This window comes from Setaria viridis, chromosome 5 (genome assembly GCF_005286985.2).
Source record: "Setaria viridis chromosome 5, Setaria_viridis_v4.0, whole genome shotgun sequence".
NCBI classification, from domain to species: domain Eukaryota; kingdom Viridiplantae; phylum Streptophyta; class Magnoliopsida; order Poales; family Poaceae; genus Setaria; species Setaria viridis.
In genome coordinates, this window is record NC_048267.2 from 38,105,974 (window position 1) to 38,126,505 (window position 20,532).

Sequence of the window (20,532 nt, forward strand, 5' to 3'; positions counted from 1 at the left end):
CGCAATATACAACACCCCTAACAGGGCGTAGGGTATTATGCTACTCTCGTGGCCCGAACCTATATAAATTTGTGTCTTGTGTCCTCACTTTTACCTTCGAGTTCCAGATCTGGCGATCCCCCACCAACCAATCTACTACCTCGGGATACGCCTCGGTAGGTTGCCGGGTATAAAACGCCGACAGTGGGTTTTGACTCAATATATTTGATTTGCCTCCATCTGTCTTGATTGCCACGCCGAGGGGGTGATGGAGGACGGCGGCGGAATTTGGGGGACGGACAATGCTAGGGTTTCGTGGGTCGTGAGGAGCGGTTATAAAGGGATTGAGAGGGCACAATTTGTGAAACTGATTGATGCGTAATTTGTGGAATAGGATCTAAGGGCAAACATCGTCAGCTCATTCCGAGGGACGGTCGTGGGCGCGGGGGTGGATTCCTTCGATCGTAGGGCGCTTGGCCTTTCCTCGTCGCTTCTTCCGGTCACGTACGGCGCAAATTCGCTGGAGGGCGGACCGAAAGAGCGTAAGACATTCGACGTACGAGGTTTTGTCCCGTTCCTGGTTTTTTAAGCTGTAGAGACTCTCGAGGTCATCTTTATTTTTGCAGGCTTGAATAATATAGGAAGTCATCGGTGAACGGAGAGGAGGGAAGGGCAGCAAGCAGTATCACGTCGACATCGAGTATGGTGACGGTGTCGGAGATAGGGGAGGACGGTGAGGAAGAGAAGATAGGCATCATGGTGGATGGAGGAGAAAAGGGAGATAGAAGGTTGAGGGTGCAGATAGGAGACGTGACGGTTAAAACATGCAATGTGATTTCGGGGGTGTTTGGATACACCTCCTAAAGTTTAGTACCCATCACATCGGATGTTTGGATACTAATTATGAGTATTAAACATAAACTATTTACAAAACCTATTGTACAGATGGAGTCTAATTCGCGAGACGAATCTATTAAGCCTAATTAGTCCATGATTTGATAATGTGTTGCTACAGTAAACATATACTAATCATGGATTAATTAGGCTCAGTAGATTCGTCTCGCGAATTAGTATAGAGATTCTGCAATTAGTTTTATAATTAGCTCTAATTAGCATCCAAACATCCGATATGACACTCCTAAAGGCTCCCTTTGGTTGGGCTTTCCAACCTGCTTTTGCTTTTGCAAAAGCCAAAAGCCAACCAAAGGGCCTAAAAGCTCTACGTGCTTTTGCCCAAAAGCTACTTTTGCTCTAGTACAAAATCAAAAGCACCTTCCCCCCCTGCTTTCAAGTGCTTTTGGGGTAAAAAATTACCCACCTGTCACTGGTTATGATGTACCCTTTCATCTAATTTTTCTCTCCCGCACGCACAGACCGTTCACCCGCACGCATCTCGCCTCCCCTGGCCGCCGGCCTTCCTCCCCTTGCCGCCGGCCGGCCGTCCGCCTCCCCTGGCCGCCGGCGGGCCGTCCGCCGCCCCTGGCCGCCGGGCCTCGCGCCGCCGCCCCCATCGCCCCCGACGGCCGCCGCCTCCCCTGGAGCCCCCATCGCCGCCGCCAGGTTGACCGCCCGCCGGCCGCCGCCCCTTGACCGCCCGCCGCCGCCGCCCTTGACCGCCCGCCGCCGCCGCCCTTGACCGCCCCCCGGCCGTCCGCCGCCCTTGACCGCCCACCGCCGCCGCCCTTGACCGCCCCCCGGCCGTCCACCGCCCCCTTGGGAGGGCACCCCATCGCCGGCGCCCCCCATCGCCGGCTCCTGTCCCTGCTCCTGGTGAATGACCAGGAGCATATAAGGTAAGTATGAACTTTTTTTTATAATTTGTAACACTTTTTTTTTATAATACTGGTATGCTTAGGTTTTCAGAATGGAGAGAGAGAGTTGCTGATAGATGTAATAAACTCAATTATAGTCTAATACCTAACGACTTATTAAGTTTTTTAGTGACTGATACTCAGGTTACAAGTAATATGCTTTTTACACATATACATATTGAGCCTCTACTTTTAGATCACAAAATGCAACAGAGAACTTATGAATATATGGAAGTATTAAAAGCACCATAATTATTTATACTAATTCAATTATTTTATGTTGTCAGGTACAATTACAACACAAAATCAAATAGGAAGCTACCTGCGAAAAGGAATTTCTTGAGGTATGAACAATCAATTGTACTGGTATGAGATAAATCACTTTTCTACTATCAGTATGGTTAAATGCAAAATGATAATTCAAAACTATGTAATGGATGAACGTTTGTACTTTGACATCTATGCTTATTTATTTCCCATTTGTTTAATAGTTGGATAGTTGGATTCATAGTTATGACTTAGCTTAGTTCTTATGAGTTTTCTTTGATTGGTTGAAGAATGGGTGATAAGGCGGATTGGGGTGATACTTTTTTAAGGCATTTGATTGATGCTTGCAAACAAGAGATTGAAGCAAGGAATAGGCCGATGGGAATTTTCACTACTACCGGTTGGAAGAACGTTGTTTCCAAGTTTGCAGAAAAATCCGGTGATACGAGAACAAAAAAACAATTGAAGAACAAGTTAGATCTTCTGAAAAAGGAGTATGTCACGTTTATGGAGTTCAAGAATTGTGCAACTGGTCTTGGATGGGATGAGGCAAAACAAACTATTGACTGCTCAGATGAATGGTGGGACGAACACCTTGCTGTAAGAACTATGTTTCTTCATAATGATATTCTTTCCATTCTTTCTTATGGTGTGCCTTGCTAATTTTTTTCTAATTGTAGAGATGCAACAATCGTGAGAAAGGAATCAAATGCCACCATATAAAGTTTCGAAAATAAGGACCCAAGTTCCTCGATGACCTGCATATCTTGTTTGGCAAGGCACATGTAACTGGGTCTTCTGCATCCTGTCCTGGAGATATATCATCCGATGAGGCAAGTGATGATAATGTGGATGAGGTAGTGAAACCTACGCAGAAGGATATGACAGTGAACCTAGGAAAAAGAAAACGCAAGGGTACCTCTATTGGTGCTGAAGAGAAGGATGAGAAGAGCCCATTCTTTCGTTTGTACAAGTCCACTTGTTTGAAGATAGAAAATGCTGCAGAGAGGATCTCCACAAGTGTTGAAGCATCATCAGCTCCTCCAACTAACCTAGTTCCTACCATTACAGAGACTATGAAGATGGTGAAAGAATGTGGGGTGCAAGAAGGAACTGCTCTAATGCACACAGCCGCTTCCTTAATTGTTAAACCTGAATTTAGGGAGCTCTTTAGCTCTCAAGAAACAACTAAAGGCAGACTGGATTTGATTGAGAGGGAGCTAGAAAAGGAGATGATGAAGCGCCACTGATTTGTATTGCCTGTTTGTCAAACTATTTATTGTCATATGTGACAACAATTTCCCTATGTTGAACCATAATTTGTTACCCTATATTGAAACATTATTTATCTATTAGTGTGTTATGTTGAGCTTTTTCATTTAGTATTGTCAAAGATATTTGTTGTATTTAATTATTAATGTACTAATGTCTCATGTAGATGGATGATACATTGGGAGATGTGGCTAAAGGAGGGCAAAAAGGACTACTACTGCTAGCTGAACTTGCACAGCATGCTGGTGCTATTGGAGAAATGGGCAACTTGTATACTGAGCGGTATTTGCACAAAGATGGATACAGGGAAACGTCAAAAACTGGAATTCAATGGGTGATGAGGTGTATGTCACGTCCGAGATATTTTTATAAGATGTTTCGGATGAGCATCGAGATTTTCGATAAACTTCATAATTTGCTAGTCTCTACTTACGGATTGACCTCAACCAATAATGTTTCGTCTATTGAGTCATTGGCAATGTTCTTGTGGATCGTCGGAGGACCACAATCTTTTTCACAAGCTGAAAATCGTTTCACACGGTCACTTTGGACAGTTCACATGAAGTTTCACGAAGTCCTGAAATGTTTGCGCAAGTTAGCTAAGGATAATATTAAGCCGAGGGATCCTACTTTTTCTACGGAGCATGAAAGGGTGAGAGAGGACCGTTTTGGGTCATACTTTAAAGGCGCAATTGGAGCAATAGATGGTTCACATGTCAAAGTGGTAGTACCAGTGGACGAAGTGGTTAACCACACATGCCGTCATGGATATACATCTCAAAATGTGCTTGCTATTTGTGACTTTGATATGAGGTTCACCTTTGCGGTTGCCGGGTGGCCGGGTTCTGCACATGACACACGTATCCTCAATCATGCATTGGCAAATTTTCCTTCATTTCCCCTGCCTCCTAAAGGTATACATGATTCTTTCAACAAATTAACTGAATTTGTATTAAAATGTACCTTACTAACTTGATTTTGTAGGAAAGTATTATCTCGTGGACTCAGGTTACCCAAACCGAATTGGGTATCTTGCGCCTTTCAAAGGAAGCACATACCATATACCAGAATTTCAGCATCGTTCGGGGCCTCCTCAAGGAAAGTACGAGATGTTCAATTTTTTGCATTCATCTCTTCGTAATGTCATTGAAAGGTCTTTTGGAGTCTTAAAGCAGAAGTGGCGTATTTTGAAGGACATGCCAAGTTTCTCACCTCGTACTCAGAAACATATCATTATGGCTTGTCTTGCATTGTATAATTTTATTCGTGATAGCAATTTGTGTGATAAGGAGTTCAAGAGATGTGATGATGATGAGGATTACTTGGTACAACATACATGTGGTATGAGACAAACACAAGGAGATGATAGTGACGATGTGGACAATGAGGATACCATGAATACCATTCGCACTAGGATAGCTGATGCTTTGGTTAGTGCGAGAGGAGGAGAGTAATGTTGAGGGTTGGCATCCTTGTATAGAACTTTTTGATCGATATAGTTCTATTTATGTGGACCAATTACTTTAATGGATGAAAAACATTTAAAATTTATTTTTTGTTTCTTCCTAAAATAGTGGTTTACATTTGAACTAGTGAACAAATTATTTTGTTACGAGCAATTTGCATATAAACACACTCACAGACCTTTAGGGGCATTACAGGTATTTCTTACACAGCCTACAGTTTCACAGCTCCTCTAACCAAACGGTCTTCTGCTTTTCCCACAGCTGCTTTCTCACAGCTGCTTTTCCACAGCCCACAGCTCACAGCAGCTTTTCCAAAAGCCACAGCCCAACCAAACACACCCAAAATTTAGCACCTCGTATCAAACATCCCCACTTCTCCAACCATCTTGTCTAATCATACCGAGCCTGGACAACTGCAGCTATACTACAGGAATCCGAAAAATGGTCACATCAGGAATTCAGGATCACTCTCGACTCGCCGTCGCCGATACTATACCATCGGTCCACAAGCGGGCATCTCCCCTCGACCCGCTTTATTCGCCGTCACGCCGACGCAGGCCGATCCCGCGGCCGGTTTGATTCGGCGACCGATCCGCCCCGGCCCCAGGCTGCGCACGTAATCCCCCTGTCACCGGACGTCACCTTGGGGCTCTCTGGTTTTGCGAGACCGCAGGCTGGGCTCGACACATTGATCATTCCTCAACTGCCGCGACCGCGCGAGCGCGATCGATCAATCGATACTGGATGGGCATTCAATAGCGCAGGCAAGGCGATGCCGGCCGGTCAGGCTCGTCGTGTTGGCGTGGTCCAGGCAGGGCCACCTCGAGGACACGGATGATTTGGGCTGTTAAATCCCCCCAAACCAACGACATCTCACATCTCTTTCGGCCTTTCGGGTGATCGATGCCGAATTGCCGATAGATGCCGGGGCGCCGGGCATGGCTTCTCCGTGTCCGTCACTCCGTCCGACGCGCGCGCGGGCGGGCTTGGAGAGACCGCTCGGCCGTCATGCTGCGGCTGTGCTCACGTCACGCGAGCAAGGATTTGATATGTTCAATACGCTATTTGGAGAAGCTGTCAACGAGGGTGCCGGCCGGTCGCTGCACAATGTGACAATGTCGTTGCCTGCGCGGCTGCGCCTCATTCATTGACTCCTCCGCAGCGAGATACTACCTAAATATATGTCCATTAAAGAATCATCAAGCCACGCCCAGTACAGACAGTGTTCTGGTATATCACTTCTTCCCTCTCTTGTCTCGTCAAATCTTTATTTTTCAGCCAGAAATCGTCGTCGGATTACGGCATGCCGTCGTCAATGCGTATCATCTAACAGTTGAGGATAGAATCCTCAACTCTCCTGACGCCTTCTGCTGTGTCTCTCGAATTCGAGCATGCTTGGTTGTACGTCACCAACCGCCACGCCATGTGCGGCGGCACCACAGGTGGTGGCGTGAAAAATTCATGCCATACTCTGTGGCGAGTTTCGTGCTATTTTGCATGAGCTTTTCTACGGTACACAATACTAGATTATATTAGTGTTCAAAAAGGACTAGTATACAAACATCCGACGGTCAAGATTAATTGTATACTACTGAACTCTTCACATGTGGTATGGATAATATACATAAGTAGTATAGGTAGTATAAGGATATCATGATAAAAGAATATAAATGACATCACTAAAATTTTATTTTTGACACTAGCATAAAGTTTAAAAGGCCATCCCGTTTGAAATCTCACTTTTCACATGTAATAATTACTGAATCATCCAAAATCATGAACATTTAAATCTTATATATACTATATACTACTACTTATAGTAGTACTGTGTACCGTAAAAGAGCTCATTTTAATATTATGTACCGTAAAAAAGCTCATTTTACCTACGATTTATTGTGGCGAGGACTGTTTAAAACAGCAGCTGGATTTTTTTTTTTGCACGTCTCACCTGCGCAACCCCTTCTTCTCTAGTGACGCCTGGTCACCTGGGCGACCTGGAAGCCTCGGGGCGCCAACCGGCCAACCGCAAGAACGAACGAGCACTGCAATCCGGACGTCAGCGTCATCCGGAATGAACGAAGGGTCGGGGTTTTCCTGGATCCATCGCGTTCTCGGCTCTCACCCAATTCTGGACACAGGTTCATCCAATTCTTCGGACCAACAAAGGCAAGCAATGCTACTCTGTAATTGAAGCCGGCAACAGGATGTTGGATAGGATCATTTGCATCCCTAGTTCTGGACACAGGTTTTCTGCCCATGTGTAATTCTGGGAGATCCAATGATTATGCATGAACTCAATAGACGTAAGCATACGACAAAATTTCGCAGGGTTTGTTTTTCATCAGCTAGTCTAAGTCTGCAGCCATAGTATCCACACAAAAAATGCTTGTATTCCATCTAAGAGAATTATAAAACGACTAATTAATCCCCGTCAAATAGTCCTCCCAGTCTAACAAGCAATCCGTGTGACTCTTTAGACCACGCACGCTCGCGAAAACTGTACGAGACAGTGACCGGGAAGACGATCTCGGCCATGGACAAACTGCTACGCACCTGTGATACGTATAAATACAACGAACGCCGAAGTCGTCATGCATTGCTGTCCCATACGCATGCGCTCGAAACGAAACGAGGGCTTTCGCAGCTGCATACTACGGTGGAGGCCGAGCAAAATGGCAACCAGCTAATGAGATCCACTGTGCCGAATCTTTTTGACTTGAATTCGCTGTCTTTTTTATGCTTAGGGTTGGGCAGTTGGCAGATGCGGACGGTAGGTGTGGATCCATGCCACATTCGACACGTTCTTCTTCCCCCTTTATTTCTAGAATGTGGATCCATGCAAAAATTTAGGGAAAAGTTCACTTTACTCCCCCTCACCTATTTACTTTATCCACTTAACCTCCAAAGCAAAATTTAGACTCACTTTACTCCCCAAACTATCTCATTTGGTTCAATCTATCTCCTAATTAGATTTCTCTTTTTTTTTTCTTCATGTACAAATTGAATTTTAATTTCAGATTTTGTTTGCTTATAACATGATGTTCTATGGTAGAAAAATATATTAGAATTTTTCATGATTACTTTTCGTACAATTTTGTATATCTAAGAACTATACCTAACCTATGAAAAAATCTTAGTATAATTTTCTAGCATAAGTCACCATGTTTTGTATAGCTCATAAAATTTGAACTCAAAATTCAACTCATCCACGAAGAAATAAAAAAGAGATAATCTAATTAGGAAGTAGATTGGACCAAATAAAATAGTCTAGGGAAGTAAAGTGAGCTAAAACTTTGTTCAGGGATTAAACAGACAAAGTGGGGGAGTATAAAATGGACTTTTCCTAAAATAAAAAGGAAAGAAAGCAGAGCAGTTGCATTTAATTTTGTCCATTAGTGTATTTTAGCTTGTTTTCCCTAAAGATTTGTGGTGATGAATTTGTTCTTCCTGAGCTCAACCTTGAAGATTTTCCAAGCGAAAACATTTCAGTGGATTTTCTGCTTATTAACTCCATGCAATGGCTACGCATTATCAGCCCAAGTATTTACTGTATGAACAAGGTGCGTATAGTTTCATCAGTAAAAGGAAGTGTGTATAGAATCTCTTAGCACAATTGCCGACAGCCAGACGTCAAAAACGCAGTCTCGTACCTCCGTTGACGTGAAATTTGCGGTGCGTTTGGTTCCCTTTGCTTATTTTTAAGCAAGTGTCACATCAATATTTAGATACTAATTAGGAGTATTAAACGTAGGCTATTTACAAAACCTATTACATAAGTGGAGGCTAAACAGCGAGACGAACCTATTAAGCCTAATTAATCCATCATTAGTAAATGTTTACTGTAGCAACACATTGTCAAATCATGGACTAATTAGGCTTAATAGATTCGTCTCGCCGTTTAGCCTCCACTTATGTAATCGGTTTTGTAAATAGTCTACGTTTAATACTCCTAATTAGTATCTAAACATTCGATGTGATGGGTGCTTAAAAATAAGCAAACGAACCAAACCAGGCCTTGGTCTATTTGTCTAACGTGAGCAGTGTTGCAAATTGTGGGCTATAGAATTTAGCGGAGTGTAACTATAGCGAAAGCTATGACCTTTAGCGGTATGCAAAAAACTAGCAAGATTTAGACCTAAATATTATTAATTTCATGAATTTTAGTTTATATTTCATAAGTGCAGGCATAAGTGCAGGCATAAGTGCAAACATAAGCAAATAAGTCACAACTCACAAGACAAGTCATAAATCACAACTCGTAATTCATAAATCAAAGTATATAAGTTCGTAGATCAACCATAGCGGTGTTAGTGATGCTAGACTGTTGAATTTAGTGAAGCTATTTCACACTTTAGCTGAGTTACTGCATATTTACAATATCGTTGCGACATCTGTCTTTAAAAATCTATAGCGGTGCTATAACGAGCTACTTGCAACATTGACCGTGAGATAGGAGTACGCCCGGGATCCGGAGTCCAATTGCCGAAGCAGACGAGATCCCATTTGAGAAAAAAGCAGGGGGGAAACCAGCACATTGGACACCAAAACCAGCTGGAAAAATCTCGCCGTCGACGAGACGAGGGTAAAAGTAAAACGGCGAAGAAACAGGGCAGATAAATTAGAAAAAAAGGGTAAGGGATCTTGAGTTCTTGACTGCCATTTGGAGGTCAAACCAGAGCCGCACCACGCCATCAGGCCATCACTGCCTATAAATACTCTCTCTCCACTGCCCCGTAACTGACGCCCGGAGCGCCAATTTCACTCCACCCCAACCCCTGCTCTTCCCCCCTCCCGCGCGCTGCAGGGGTTCCCAGATCTCCCATCCGGCCTCCCAGGAGCTCCGAGCCCTCTCCAATGGCGGTCAAGGTCTACGTCGTGTAAGCATCGTCGCCTCCCCTTTTAATTTCTTGGAATTGTTCGGGGAATTCCCCTGGTTTCCGTCGTCCGCTCACCAAAAATTTCTCCTTTCCCGAGAAAGCATCCCGATCGAGTTTTTTTCTTGGTCCTGTTTCGTGCACCAGTCGCTCAACACTCATCCAGTGCCAAGCGTGGTCTTGTTTGATTGTTAGGGCTTAGCAACTCCAAGAGCTACAGCCCCAATACCTCAATTAGATGCTCCAGTAGCTCCCTCAAACTGTCCGCATTTTTTTGCGCGGGACATATATCCGCGAGCCCCCGCTCTTTCCCAATCGGCCTCCCGAGCGATTCCTTCCCCCGCGTCCTGCTCCGTTGCTCTGCCTGCGCCTGCTCCGTCCAAGGCCGGCGCTGCGCAAGGCGAGCGCATCTACCTGCAGGCCGGCGCTGCTGATGGCGGCGAAGCCCTGCAGCGCAGCGCTGCCGAAGCTTGCCTCGCGTGCGGAGGTGGCTGGCGGCGTTGCAATTGGAAGTGGCTGCGGTGGAAGCAAAAGCAAATCGAAGTTGTTTTCTCTCAGTAGCACACAAATTGAACTCCCACACAGCAAACAATTGCTAATTTACCATTATTTTTTAATTCAATTTTGGGAGCAACTCTTCCCTGCAGCCGCTTGCCTTGCCACGCAGACGCCACTTTGGCCTCGTGCCCGCCTGCCTTGCCGCGCGCCGCCGCCGCTCGGCCTCGCGTGCGCCCGCGGGAGGCCAGAAGGGTTGGAGGGGCTCCTCTGCGGAGGAACGGAAGTACGCCGCCGGCGAAGGGCGGGGCTCGCGGGGCGCGACGGTGCGGGGCCGGAGGGCGACGTGGCTTGTTTCGAATATTGGGGGCTACTTATTGGAGACGTGGGATGATATGATTTTGAGGAAAGAAAATTTTAGAAAAGTCCTCAATATATAGTTTTGTGGAGAATTTTTTGAGAAATTCTTGGAGTTGCTCTTATAATCGAATCGCATATAAGTTTTCCGAGTCGTGCCTTACGGGTGAACTCTCGAGAGTCGAGAGAAATAATCAATTTTGGGAATTCTGTTGTATCGTGCATCCAATTCCCACCGCTATCTTTGCGATGAAATCGGCAAACGAAGTTTTTTTTTTATAAAGTTAAACGAGGCTTAGTTGATTCATGTGGGAAAATGGCAACACGCTGATGATTCTAGTAGCCTTCAGTGAAGAAGTCGCAAGAAGAAATTGGACTTGTAGTGCTCCGGGGTTTATTTTCGGCCACAAGACTCAGGGTCTCAATCATGGTGGTAGGTTTCGGTCCTTGACGGAATTGATGCCTCCTTAATGGGGCCAACGCCAAATAGTGGTGGGCTCCGGCGCTAATTGTGCCCATCCTTTGTTGCTTTCTATGCACACCTGGTGCGCCGGAGGTCCAATTTTGTCAGCCTTGCTGATTGGCCCGGAAAAGAAATTAGTGCCATTATTATTAGGTTAGCACCCCACGCCCTGATCTGTGGCGACGATGCATCTGGAAAATTCACTTTAATAGGATCACTGAAAAGAAAGCTCTTGCATGGCATCTCTGTCTACTTCCAGATCAACTCTTCCCCATCAACTATTAAAAAGATGTATAGTTGACTAGTTGTCATTTTACATCTTTTTTTAAAAAAAATTATATTGATGTGTTCTAGTGATGTTTATGCTACTAATTGGTTACTACTCAAAATTTCTCAAGCTCTTAGCACATCCACCAAGTGATTCATTGCTGTTTCTTAAGCTCTTGTGCGGTGGCAGCCAAAATATATAAAATTCTAGCCTTACCTTAAGTTAAGGTGCGATTTCTGTGTCCTGATCTATATGCATATAAATGTTGCAACTAAACTTGGGTGTTGCCTCCATTGTGTTTATTTGCAACCTTTTTGTGACAAATTGAACAAAATGGATGTACCTTTCTTTTTATTAAAATGCGATTTATGCGGATCCGCCCTTTTCTTTTAAGAGGCTGGATGCCCCCCTTTTGTGATGTGGGTTCCCTACCACAAAGTCGCTGTTACCGTTAAATGGTGCATTCATATGTGCTAGCTCCTGCTGCTTCCCAGCGCTTCACCAACCATTTGGATCTTTATTTTTTTCTCTCTGTCTCTAACCATCTAGGTGATTCTTTATGAGGGAAAAAACATTTATTCATGTAGTTATCAAATACAAAATGAAAAGGCAGTCATATAAGCTTTTGTTTTGTCTCCTTTTGAGAGAGCTGTTGATCAATTCTTGATTTAGTTGCATCGTGAACTTTAACATGAATAATGCAAACATGTCACATTTGACCGCATCAAATTAAATGCTGACTTCAGCCCTTCGGTATTTGATTAATGAACCACTCTTTTATTGCAAACTTATTTGTGGTAGCAAGACAAATTCTTTTTTGTCTATGTCATTTTTTTTGTTCGGTTGAGTTGATAATGAAATAATTAAGCAGGCGAAACAGTTATGAAATGTCTATTGTAATAAAAGTTTGGAGCAACATTTATGATTTGCTGGTATTCTAAGTCAGGCTTTCTAAGAACCAAAAATGGAAGTCAGCAATTCTGAAGACCTGAAACACTTGGGTGTAAATTAAATGCACACACAGCTGCACCTTTACATAAGTTCAGCGACATGTGTATAAATTACTTCTAGAAGTAGAGCTTCCCCAAGATTCTTGCTTGTGCTATACTTTTTGTGGTCATCTTTTCTAGAATAAAATAAAGCTGAAAGTGATTTGCGTAGCTAAGAAGATATGCTGACAGTTTTGTTTCCTTTCATGTCACTAGTCATCATAAAAATAATGTATTTTTGGACTCTGGTTTGGCTGCACATATCTTATGCTCTTCTTTGTAGGATTAGTTCTTTCATCACTTTAAAGCAAAGGCAACGAAACAACTGAGTATTTGAATGATGTGCCTGTATGAAGTATAGTGTCAGAACATAGGCTGTGTGCCTGTGTTCAAAAGGGTACCAGAGCATAGGCACTGTCCTATCAATTTTGACGGAATTGTACATCTCAAAGCATTCTTTCTGTAAAGTAGTATGAAACATAAATTAGTTACATACAGGCTCTGGCGGTAAATGGAGAGCAATGTCATGGAACTCACAAAAAAGAGTAGTATATTTTTCTACTTGACTACTTGAGCGGAACTTGTTAAACAATTTATCAATTATTATCCAACAGGTACTATTCCATGTATGGACATGTTGGTAAACTAGCTGAACAGATCAAGATAGGTGCCTCATCTGTTGAAGGTGTTGAGGTTAAAATATGGATGGTAAGCTCTGATCATCAATAGGTATTTGCACACTTGTCAGGCACAAGTGCCCGACTAGTACATAAGGTGTTTGGAATGTTCTAACAGTTCCTGAATGCAAATTTCGACTAGAATTGCTGATACTTCTATTCCATTATTGCCTAAATTTGTTATCTGAAAGGTCCCTGAAACTCTCTCTGAGGAAGTCCTTGGAAAGATGGGCGCACCCCCCAAACCTGATCTGCCAGTTATCACACCACAAGAGCTTGCTGAGGCCGATGGAATCCTCTTCGGGTTCCCGACAAGGTTTGGCATGATGGCAGCGCAAATGAAGGCGTTCTTCGACGCCACTGGTGGCCTGTGGAGGGAGCAGAGCCTTGCTGGCAAGCCCGCTGGCATCTTCTTCAGCACCGGAACCCAGGGAGGTGGCCAAGAGACTACTCCGTAAGTACTATTCCACAGCTTTAGATGAGGACCAGACCTGATATCCAAAGATCATGGGTTATCATGTGACCAAACTCTTTGCTTGCTACTCCTTTTAGGTTGACAGCGATCACCCAGCTGACTCACCACGGCATGGTGTTTGTACCTGTGGGCTACACCTTCGGCGCCAAGCTGTTCGGCATGGACCAGGTTCAGGGTGGCAGCCCCTACGGCGCCGGCACGTTCGCCGCCGACGGCTCGAGGTGGCCGAGTGAGGTGGAGCTGGAGCACGCCCTCCACCAGGGGAAGTACTTCGCAGGCATCGCGAAGAAGCTCAAGGGGTCTGCTTGATCGCTCTGCCACAATGGCTCATACCGTAAAGATTTAAAACATTTATTACAGCTCCATACCATCAATAGCTTGGTCTGTGTCTCTCGTAGTGCCTGCATGCTTTGTGGCTCCTGCCGCCGTATGATATGGTTTTCATGCTCTGGTGTCTTGGTTGTAATCTGGAGTTGGAATATTGTGTTTCTCGTCGCATAAATATCGATGATTGCTCAAGTAAACGACTTGCAGCTAGTTGATGACATGTAATGTCTTGTGTTTAGCCAACTTAATAGCCGAGCAACTGCAGCCGGAACGACAGAAAGAGCTTTCCTGTTAGATGTGACAACTCTTGATCAAAAGGATCAGAACGACAGAAATTTCGTTGACTGCAAACTGGGCTGGATAGGGACAATTCGCTGAAAACAAACCCAATCAACACAAGAAGAGCCGGCCAAAAGGCCCAGGTTTCTTTTCAGTCCGAAGCCCAGCCTGCTAGGGTAACACCAGGCAGGCAGGCCGAAATTGTGCCGGGCTTGTCCTCGGTCTCCCTCGGCCTGTCCCACGTTTCTGTCACCTGCCAAGTCTCTGAAGCAGATGACAGTGACCTCACAGTGACGTTGCGGTGAGATCGCCGAAAGGCCTTTCCATCCTTCTCTAGATGACTAGACATACTCGAGTGCCGCTTGCGGGCGTGGCTCCGCTTTGGCCCTCTTCCATTCCATATGACGCACTCGCTAATAATGCGTTTACGCACTAAGTACGTGGTCAAGGCGGTGGCAGCGGCTTAATCTAACTAGATCCTGCCACGTCGACCACCCGTGCTCGGCGATCGAAGCACAGCTCACTCCATGCACTAATGGCAGTTTTGGATGGGCTACGGCCGGCCCGGCGAGAGGGTGATGCTGATGGCGAGGGTGGCCAGCGCCGTTCCCGGCCTGACGCGTGCACGCGCGCGCACTTTTGCAGCGAAAGGCCGCTCCGCACAGGGTGCTGGCGGCCATCACCTGGATGATGGAGGCCCCCACTTCATCACATGTGTGCGCGGTTTTCTCATAGAAAGAAGAACTCGGCCAAAAGCCGGTGCAGTTGCTACCTAGCTATGGTCGGCTGCCCACAGCCTGCGGCGTGCAAGAATATTTCCGGAACTTATGCTGCACAAGCTCTTGGCAGTTGGTACGCAGTGCTAGCTAGGTTAAGGCTATACTATGTATATGTACGGAAGGATTACACTTATTAGCTAGGTCCTGCTTGAAACACAATACTACAAAAACTAGCAATTTTTTGCCGAGGCAGCTGGCACAACTAATAACACAACGCTAAGTTGCTTGCATACCAAAATATAAATTAATACACAAACAATAACTGACAAGCAATTTTCAAGTAATACTTTTGGTACCTCATGGTACATTTTGATGGAACGTAAAAAGGTCTATTTCTTAAAACTTCACTATATTTTTGGTCAAATGACATGGATTATGCGCAGGCTCCGGGTTAGGCTTGCTTATCGTTACAGTCTGGGGCTCTGGGCCAACCGGCCAAGCCCTTTCATTTGTTTTTTTTAGCGACTCCTTTCATTTGATTTTACTTTTTTCACAATTGGGTGGCATATATTTAGTGAAAATTTCGGATCCTGGACCAAAGGGCTCATGCATGAAAACCCGGTAGCCCCAGGAATAGTGTCGGGATTGGATCCATCCCTGATACATGGCACCACTAATCCACTAATTCCGTAGTACTGTTCTATATATAAGTACTGCGGCAAAGGATGTGAATCATGAATCTCTTTATTTCTCAGAATTCAACTAGTAAAACACACTGCACCCAGCTTACCACTGTACAGATCTTTGATCCTGAATGGCGGTGAATTAATTATACGCCCATCATATATATTTGCAACTGTTTTTTAAAATTTGTTAACAAAATATACTACTACAAGATCGATGAGAAAACAGTTGAAATTGGGGCGATGCGTCTTTAAAAACCCTAGACAACTTAAGCAAACTTATGGATTTGGTCCTTATCCTTTTGGGGCTCGTACTTTCAGTTATTATAGCTAGGTGCATATGATAAGATTAGCATCATTGTTCATGCTGCCATGGCTCCTCCTTTTCCTTTCAAATGTGGCACCTGCCCCAACTTTCCCTTCCAACGCCACCCTGTGTCATACTACAGTGCTAATTATATACAGCTACCATGCATTATACGCTTGCAAAGCTGAATATAAATGAGTATAGATGCCCCATACAAGCCCTCAATTCATCATTATTCTCTTTTTGCACCTGAGCCAGCATTTTATATATACTCCCTCCATCCCCAATTACTATTCGTTTTGGGTTTTTTAGATACGTAGCTTTTGCTATGCACTTAGATATATACGTAGCAAAAGCTATGAATCTATAAAAACTAAAACGAATTAATTGTAATTTGGAACGAAGGAAGTACTTACATTAGCCTGTCGTAGAAGACCGCCAGCCTATTTTTCCCTTTCAAAACATCCTTCGGTTACTTGGGCGATATCATAACCCCTTGCTTTTCGTCTCAGGATAGCTAAGCTAGGTTGCTACTAAAATTGGTTGATCACCATCTGTACAAAACTTAGTTTGATAAAAACACAACAACTTTGCTTTGCTTTAGCTTCAACAATCTGCTAGCTGTGCGTTTAATTTGTTTGTAATTCACGGACAAGCACACGTTGCTGTTAGCACGTGCACCCCTGTACCAATGCATGCAGGCTACACTAGCTGTATCTCTACCGGAATGTGCCTCCAAATGTAGGGTGCCAGAACTCCGGCACCGTCTCGGCCGCCACCGTGTACGTGCTTGCCACCGGGACAAGGCACAGGCCCCGGCTGCGCAGATCCTGCTTCGTCTCACCGTTATCCTTGGCTTTCTCGGAACCCTAGTTGATCAGAAGCAAAACAAATGCTATGAACATTTGCAGTCGTCATGGAATACTAAAAACTGAGGAATGATTTTTGAAGTAGCTGGGAAGCAAAAGCTGATCATATATACTACCTTCTGCTGGAATTGCTGCAAGGGGATCACATTTTTCAAGTAGGGAGAACTCAGTGACTGCAGGCAGCATATATGCAAGGAATGGCAGGGATTAGCTAAATTGTCGAATATCAACCAAAGATGTCGAGTAATAGCACGTGGTAAGGTAGGGAATGGCATTTCTGGACACTCACAGAAACTTGATCGTGAAGGAATTTGATGTATTCGATGGCCTCGTGAAGAACCGATGCGGTATCAGTCTAAAGTATGACCAGAACCATAAGATGATGCGTTAGGTCATTATCCAAGACGAGTTCTAGCATCGCTTGCTGTAATCGGAACGGCGAGGAACGAGAGGGAATTGACGCAGAACAGAAAGAACTAATACCTTTCCAAAAGGCGAGACTAGTTGCTGGAGCGCAGTGATTCTGTCCCCTAGCTTCTCTTTCCTCACCTGCAGCGCAAAAGCGAGCACGAGAAATGAATTCTTTAATTTTCTTAACAATCCTGACTCCAAGGACATCACCCGCCGATGCTCTCTCTCTCACACACACACGCGGAAATGTCATTCATCAAAAGGAACAAAAAGAGATGCAGCGAACTGCTGAAAGATTAAAGGGGCGAGCTAGAAATCTACTCGGATCACGCCTCACCTTAAAAGTCGGCAGCGGCGATGGCGCCTCGATCCGCGGCCTTTTCACGGCGGCAGCCGACTCGGAGACGCTTTTCCTCGTCGCCGGTGAGCTGGCGTCCTGGCAAGAACCGGAATTGAAGTCCAACAGAAACTGAGAGGCTATGACTTGGCGAAACCCTAGATTGGATAGTTGTGAAACGAACTCGGTAGCGTGACTCCCATGCATGCCTTACCTTCACAGTCAGAGAGTTAGCGTTGGAGCTGCGGCTACTGGGCTTCGTCGTCTGCAAGGCCTGCAAGAGAAGCTGCGACGGCGGCAGCGGACCACCGAAAGGCAGGTAACCGCCGGACAAGCAGTACTGCAGCATCGGAGCGCCGCCGCCGCCTTGCATCGGCGCCGACGCCGGCACCGAGGACTTCAGCAGCTGAGAGAACTGCATCGATGCCGCGTCGTCGTAGCTGACCGAGGACTGGCTGTCCCCGTACACCGAGATGCCGTGCCCCGCCGTGCTGTTGAATATAGTTTGCGATGGCGCCGTGCCGTACGGCGACGGTGCTAGCTGCGCTTGGTCGACCAAGAAGCCGGAGTCCATGTCCCTTATTAATGGATTGTTCATCGCTGGGGCTTCGCCGCCGGCCGCCGGCTGAGCTCGAACCATGTCGTCGTCTTGGAGCACGGCTTGGAAGCTAGTATCACTCCTCCCGTTCCTAAAACTCATGCAAGATCGGATGCTTTATTAGCCACTATATATGAAGCTAAGAGCCTAGAACACACATGGATCATGTATGCGGAGGATGGACATGGACGGCAGCGAAGGTAACTTACAAGAAGGCTTGCGTCCAGTCCACGTGTGGATCGCCCAGCGACGAGGCGGCATCGGACATAGGCTGATGCGTGGAGCTCCTGTAGGGGTCCTGGAAGGTTATGGAGCTCGTCGACTCGGCGGCCGCGGTGGGGGAGGAGGTAGTAGCCCAGCCACAGGCCACCCTGTCCGTGACCATGAGCGGCGCGCGCGCGGCCGAGCACGCCGACGTGCCATGGCTCCTGTGAGAGGTGCTACTCCACCACTCGTCGGCCATGGATAGGGGGGATGGGTCTCCCTGGCCTCTTCTTGTGGTGCTGTTGCTTCGCTCGAGGTGTGGCAGAAAGTGGGATGGATGGAACGGGAGGAAAGGGGGAGAGGGGAATCTGAGCATATATGAAGGGTGTACAGGTTAGTGTGCGTTGAGCATCAATCAAACCATCATGGTAGACATGTATAGGGAAGCAGGAGGCTGACCTTTGGAATGGGACCCAACGGAGTAGCTACTACTAGTCATGAGGTTACATTCTCTTTTTCCTTTTTCTTAATTACACATGTTTTGTCAATAAATTATTAGGTGGTGATGTTCCATTTGGTTATGGTGTTGTTCTTGGTGAAAAAGAGAAGTCAAATTTGCTTTGTCATTCAAGTTTGCCTTTTGAGTTTTTTCTTTACAGTGCAGCAGGTGGTACAAACAAAGGAGGTGCCATTACCATTACTAGTTTACTACAAGATTTTGTATAGTAACTCCTCATAAGAAAGGAGGCACGTTAATTTTGGTATATCCTCGTAATAAAGGAAAAGGAGGAAGCACTGTCAGTTCAAAATTCAGCACCTATGAACTATGGAGGACCATAAACACATCTTTTACCACATCAACCATCAAAAGATTTCCAAAATTCAATCTAGGGTTATAAGCATCGTCCTCGGATGGTGCAGTGGTCAATAAACTCAATAAGTCAATATCATAGTGGATATAGATACAAATTTGCATTGTCACCGATTATCTAGGAAGTTGATCAGATCACTAAATCTGTTCGGCTTTCAACAATAAACCCCTAGACTGCAGTCGCTTCCAATAGAAACGAACTTCCCTTGAGCTAGAGGTGCATGGCGCTTTCCAAACTCATGAGAAATTGTATCCAAAATCTACCGGCTGAGATAACAGAGTGTGGCGTGACCTAGCTGATGATTTATACACAGCTGGTAGTCACTACCAGGTACGTCCTGCACAGTTCCTTGGACTTGTTGACCTCAGCTAGCGCACGAGGTTGATTGATAAGTATTTGCTTCGGTACAAAGGGAAATCGATCATGTGGCTGCCGCTTTGCTCTTTTGTGGAAAGTACGAACGAGGGAGATGGTTAACTCACTCATGACCTCCCGTTGTTACAGTTAACCGTGTAAAATTCATCCACTTCTCTTTTTATGTCCTCCTCTCCAACATTCCCTCTCCCTTGGAAACCTGTTTTTGCTTCAGATACTTACGATGCATGAGACAGAAAGTTCAGGAAGTAGGGCAGTTACATGCTACAAACAGTTTGGCAAGGATTTGACTTGGGTATCATTTCTAACTCGTTGCTAGGCTCGCTAATCTGCTTAGCTAGTCGGCTATTTCACCCCTCAACGCATATACTACCTTCATCCCCAAATACATCTCCAGTGTACTCCTTATTTAATCATTAGTTTACTAAATGTATATTAAGCAACATGAATAGAATCTATCAATAACATCGATAATGTGAAGGCAAGTTTTATAATGAATCTATTAATAACACCATTATTCCTATATATGAAAATATTTTGTTCAAAATAGTTGCCAACGTTTTACAATTCTTGAGGAGCCGGAATAAGCCCTGAAGGAAACAATCTGATAACAATTTCTATCCAGGATTTAGGTCATACATCTCAGTACATGCTTCGTGAATTACACCGAACTTTGCTCAAAAGCAGCTTTTGCATCTGCACGGCAGGATTATTACCTTCTGGAGAAAACTTTATTAGGACACAAAGCTTCTTTTTAGCACTCCATCCATCCATGCATAGTTTGCTTTGCTCTGGGCAACACGAGCTTCATGCATGTCTTCTTCGCGAAGACGAGGTAGAGAAATGGGGTCTGGTTCGCGTTATGTCAAAAAAATGTTAGCGGCGGACGATCTACCAAGTTGGTCTCCGTCTAAATCACTTCGGCAGAAAGGCTTCCAACATTTCCATGTGTTGTCGAGGCAGTGGCTCAAGATGTGTAGGAAGACACAATCGCAGATCTAGCTAGTGACTTGAACCGGCTCGCTAGTGACATTTTCAGTATGTACATGTGGACTGCAAAATGCGCTTTAATCTCGTTAGGCATCACTATATATTTCTTTTTTATGCCATGCCAAATTGCCAATATCCATTGCTGGTCAAGGAAGAATATATAGCCTT

At 45.1% G+C, this 20,532-nt stretch overlaps 2 protein-coding genes and 1 pseudogene across 2 annotated transcripts; 2 read left to right on the top strand and 1 right to left on the bottom strand.

Moving 5' to 3' along the window:
• The first annotated feature begins 2,348 nt into the window (after positions 1-2,348).
• On the top strand, positions 2,349-3,307 carry LOC140222907 (uncharacterized; annotated as a pseudogene).
• Positions 3,308-9,514: 6,207 nt separating this feature from the next.
• On the top strand, positions 9,515-13,940 carry LOC117857647 (NAD(P)H dehydrogenase (quinone) FQR1). Its single transcript, XM_034740428.2, has 4 exons — positions 9,515-9,672; positions 12,856-12,949; positions 13,110-13,372; positions 13,471-13,940. The coding sequence occupies exons 1-4, from the start codon at positions 9,650-9,652 to the stop codon at positions 13,700-13,702; spliced, it is 612 nt and encodes a 203-aa protein (XP_034596319.1). The 5' UTR covers positions 9,515-9,649; the 3' UTR covers positions 13,703-13,940.
• Positions 13,941-15,911: 1,971 nt separating this feature from the next.
• Positions 15,912-18,542, bottom strand: LOC117854684 (uncharacterized). The gene is made up of 7 exons (XM_034736909.2): positions 18,133-18,542; positions 17,540-18,014; positions 17,326-17,424; positions 17,061-17,126; positions 16,867-16,932; positions 16,694-16,750; positions 15,912-16,577 (listed from the first exon to the last, which is right to left on the bottom strand). The coding sequence occupies exons 1-7, from the start codon at positions 18,501-18,503 to the stop codon at positions 16,428-16,430; spliced, it is 1,284 nt and encodes a 427-aa protein (XP_034592800.1). The 5' UTR covers positions 18,504-18,542; the 3' UTR covers positions 15,912-16,427.
• Positions 18,543-20,532: the final 1,990 nt, after the last annotated feature.

Excerpts from the sequence above, each read along its gene's own strand:
- LOC117857647 (XM_034740428.2), top strand. The coding sequence starts at position 9,650 with ATGGCGGTCAAGGTCTACGTCGT. Across the intron at positions 12,950-13,109 it reads TTGAGGTTAAAATATGGATG|GTCCCTGAAACTCTCTCTGA; the intron begins GTAAGCTCTGAT and ends GTTATCTGAAAG. Across the intron at positions 13,373-13,470 it reads GGTGGCCAAGAGACTACTCC|GTTGACAGCGATCACCCAGC; the intron begins GTAAGTACTATT and ends TACTCCTTTTAG.
- LOC117854684 (XM_034736909.2), bottom strand. The coding sequence starts at position 18,503 with ATGCTCAGATTCCCCTCTCCCCCTTTCCTCCCGTTCCATCCATCCCAC. Across the intron at positions 17,425-17,539 it reads CTAACTCTCTGACTGTGAAG|GACGCCAGCTCACCGGCGAC; the intron begins GTAAGGCATGCA and ends GGTTCTTGCCAG. Across the intron at positions 16,578-16,693 it reads TGCAGCAATTCCAGCAGAAG|GGTTCCGAGAAAGCCAAGGA; the intron begins GTAGTATATATG and ends CTGATCAACTAG.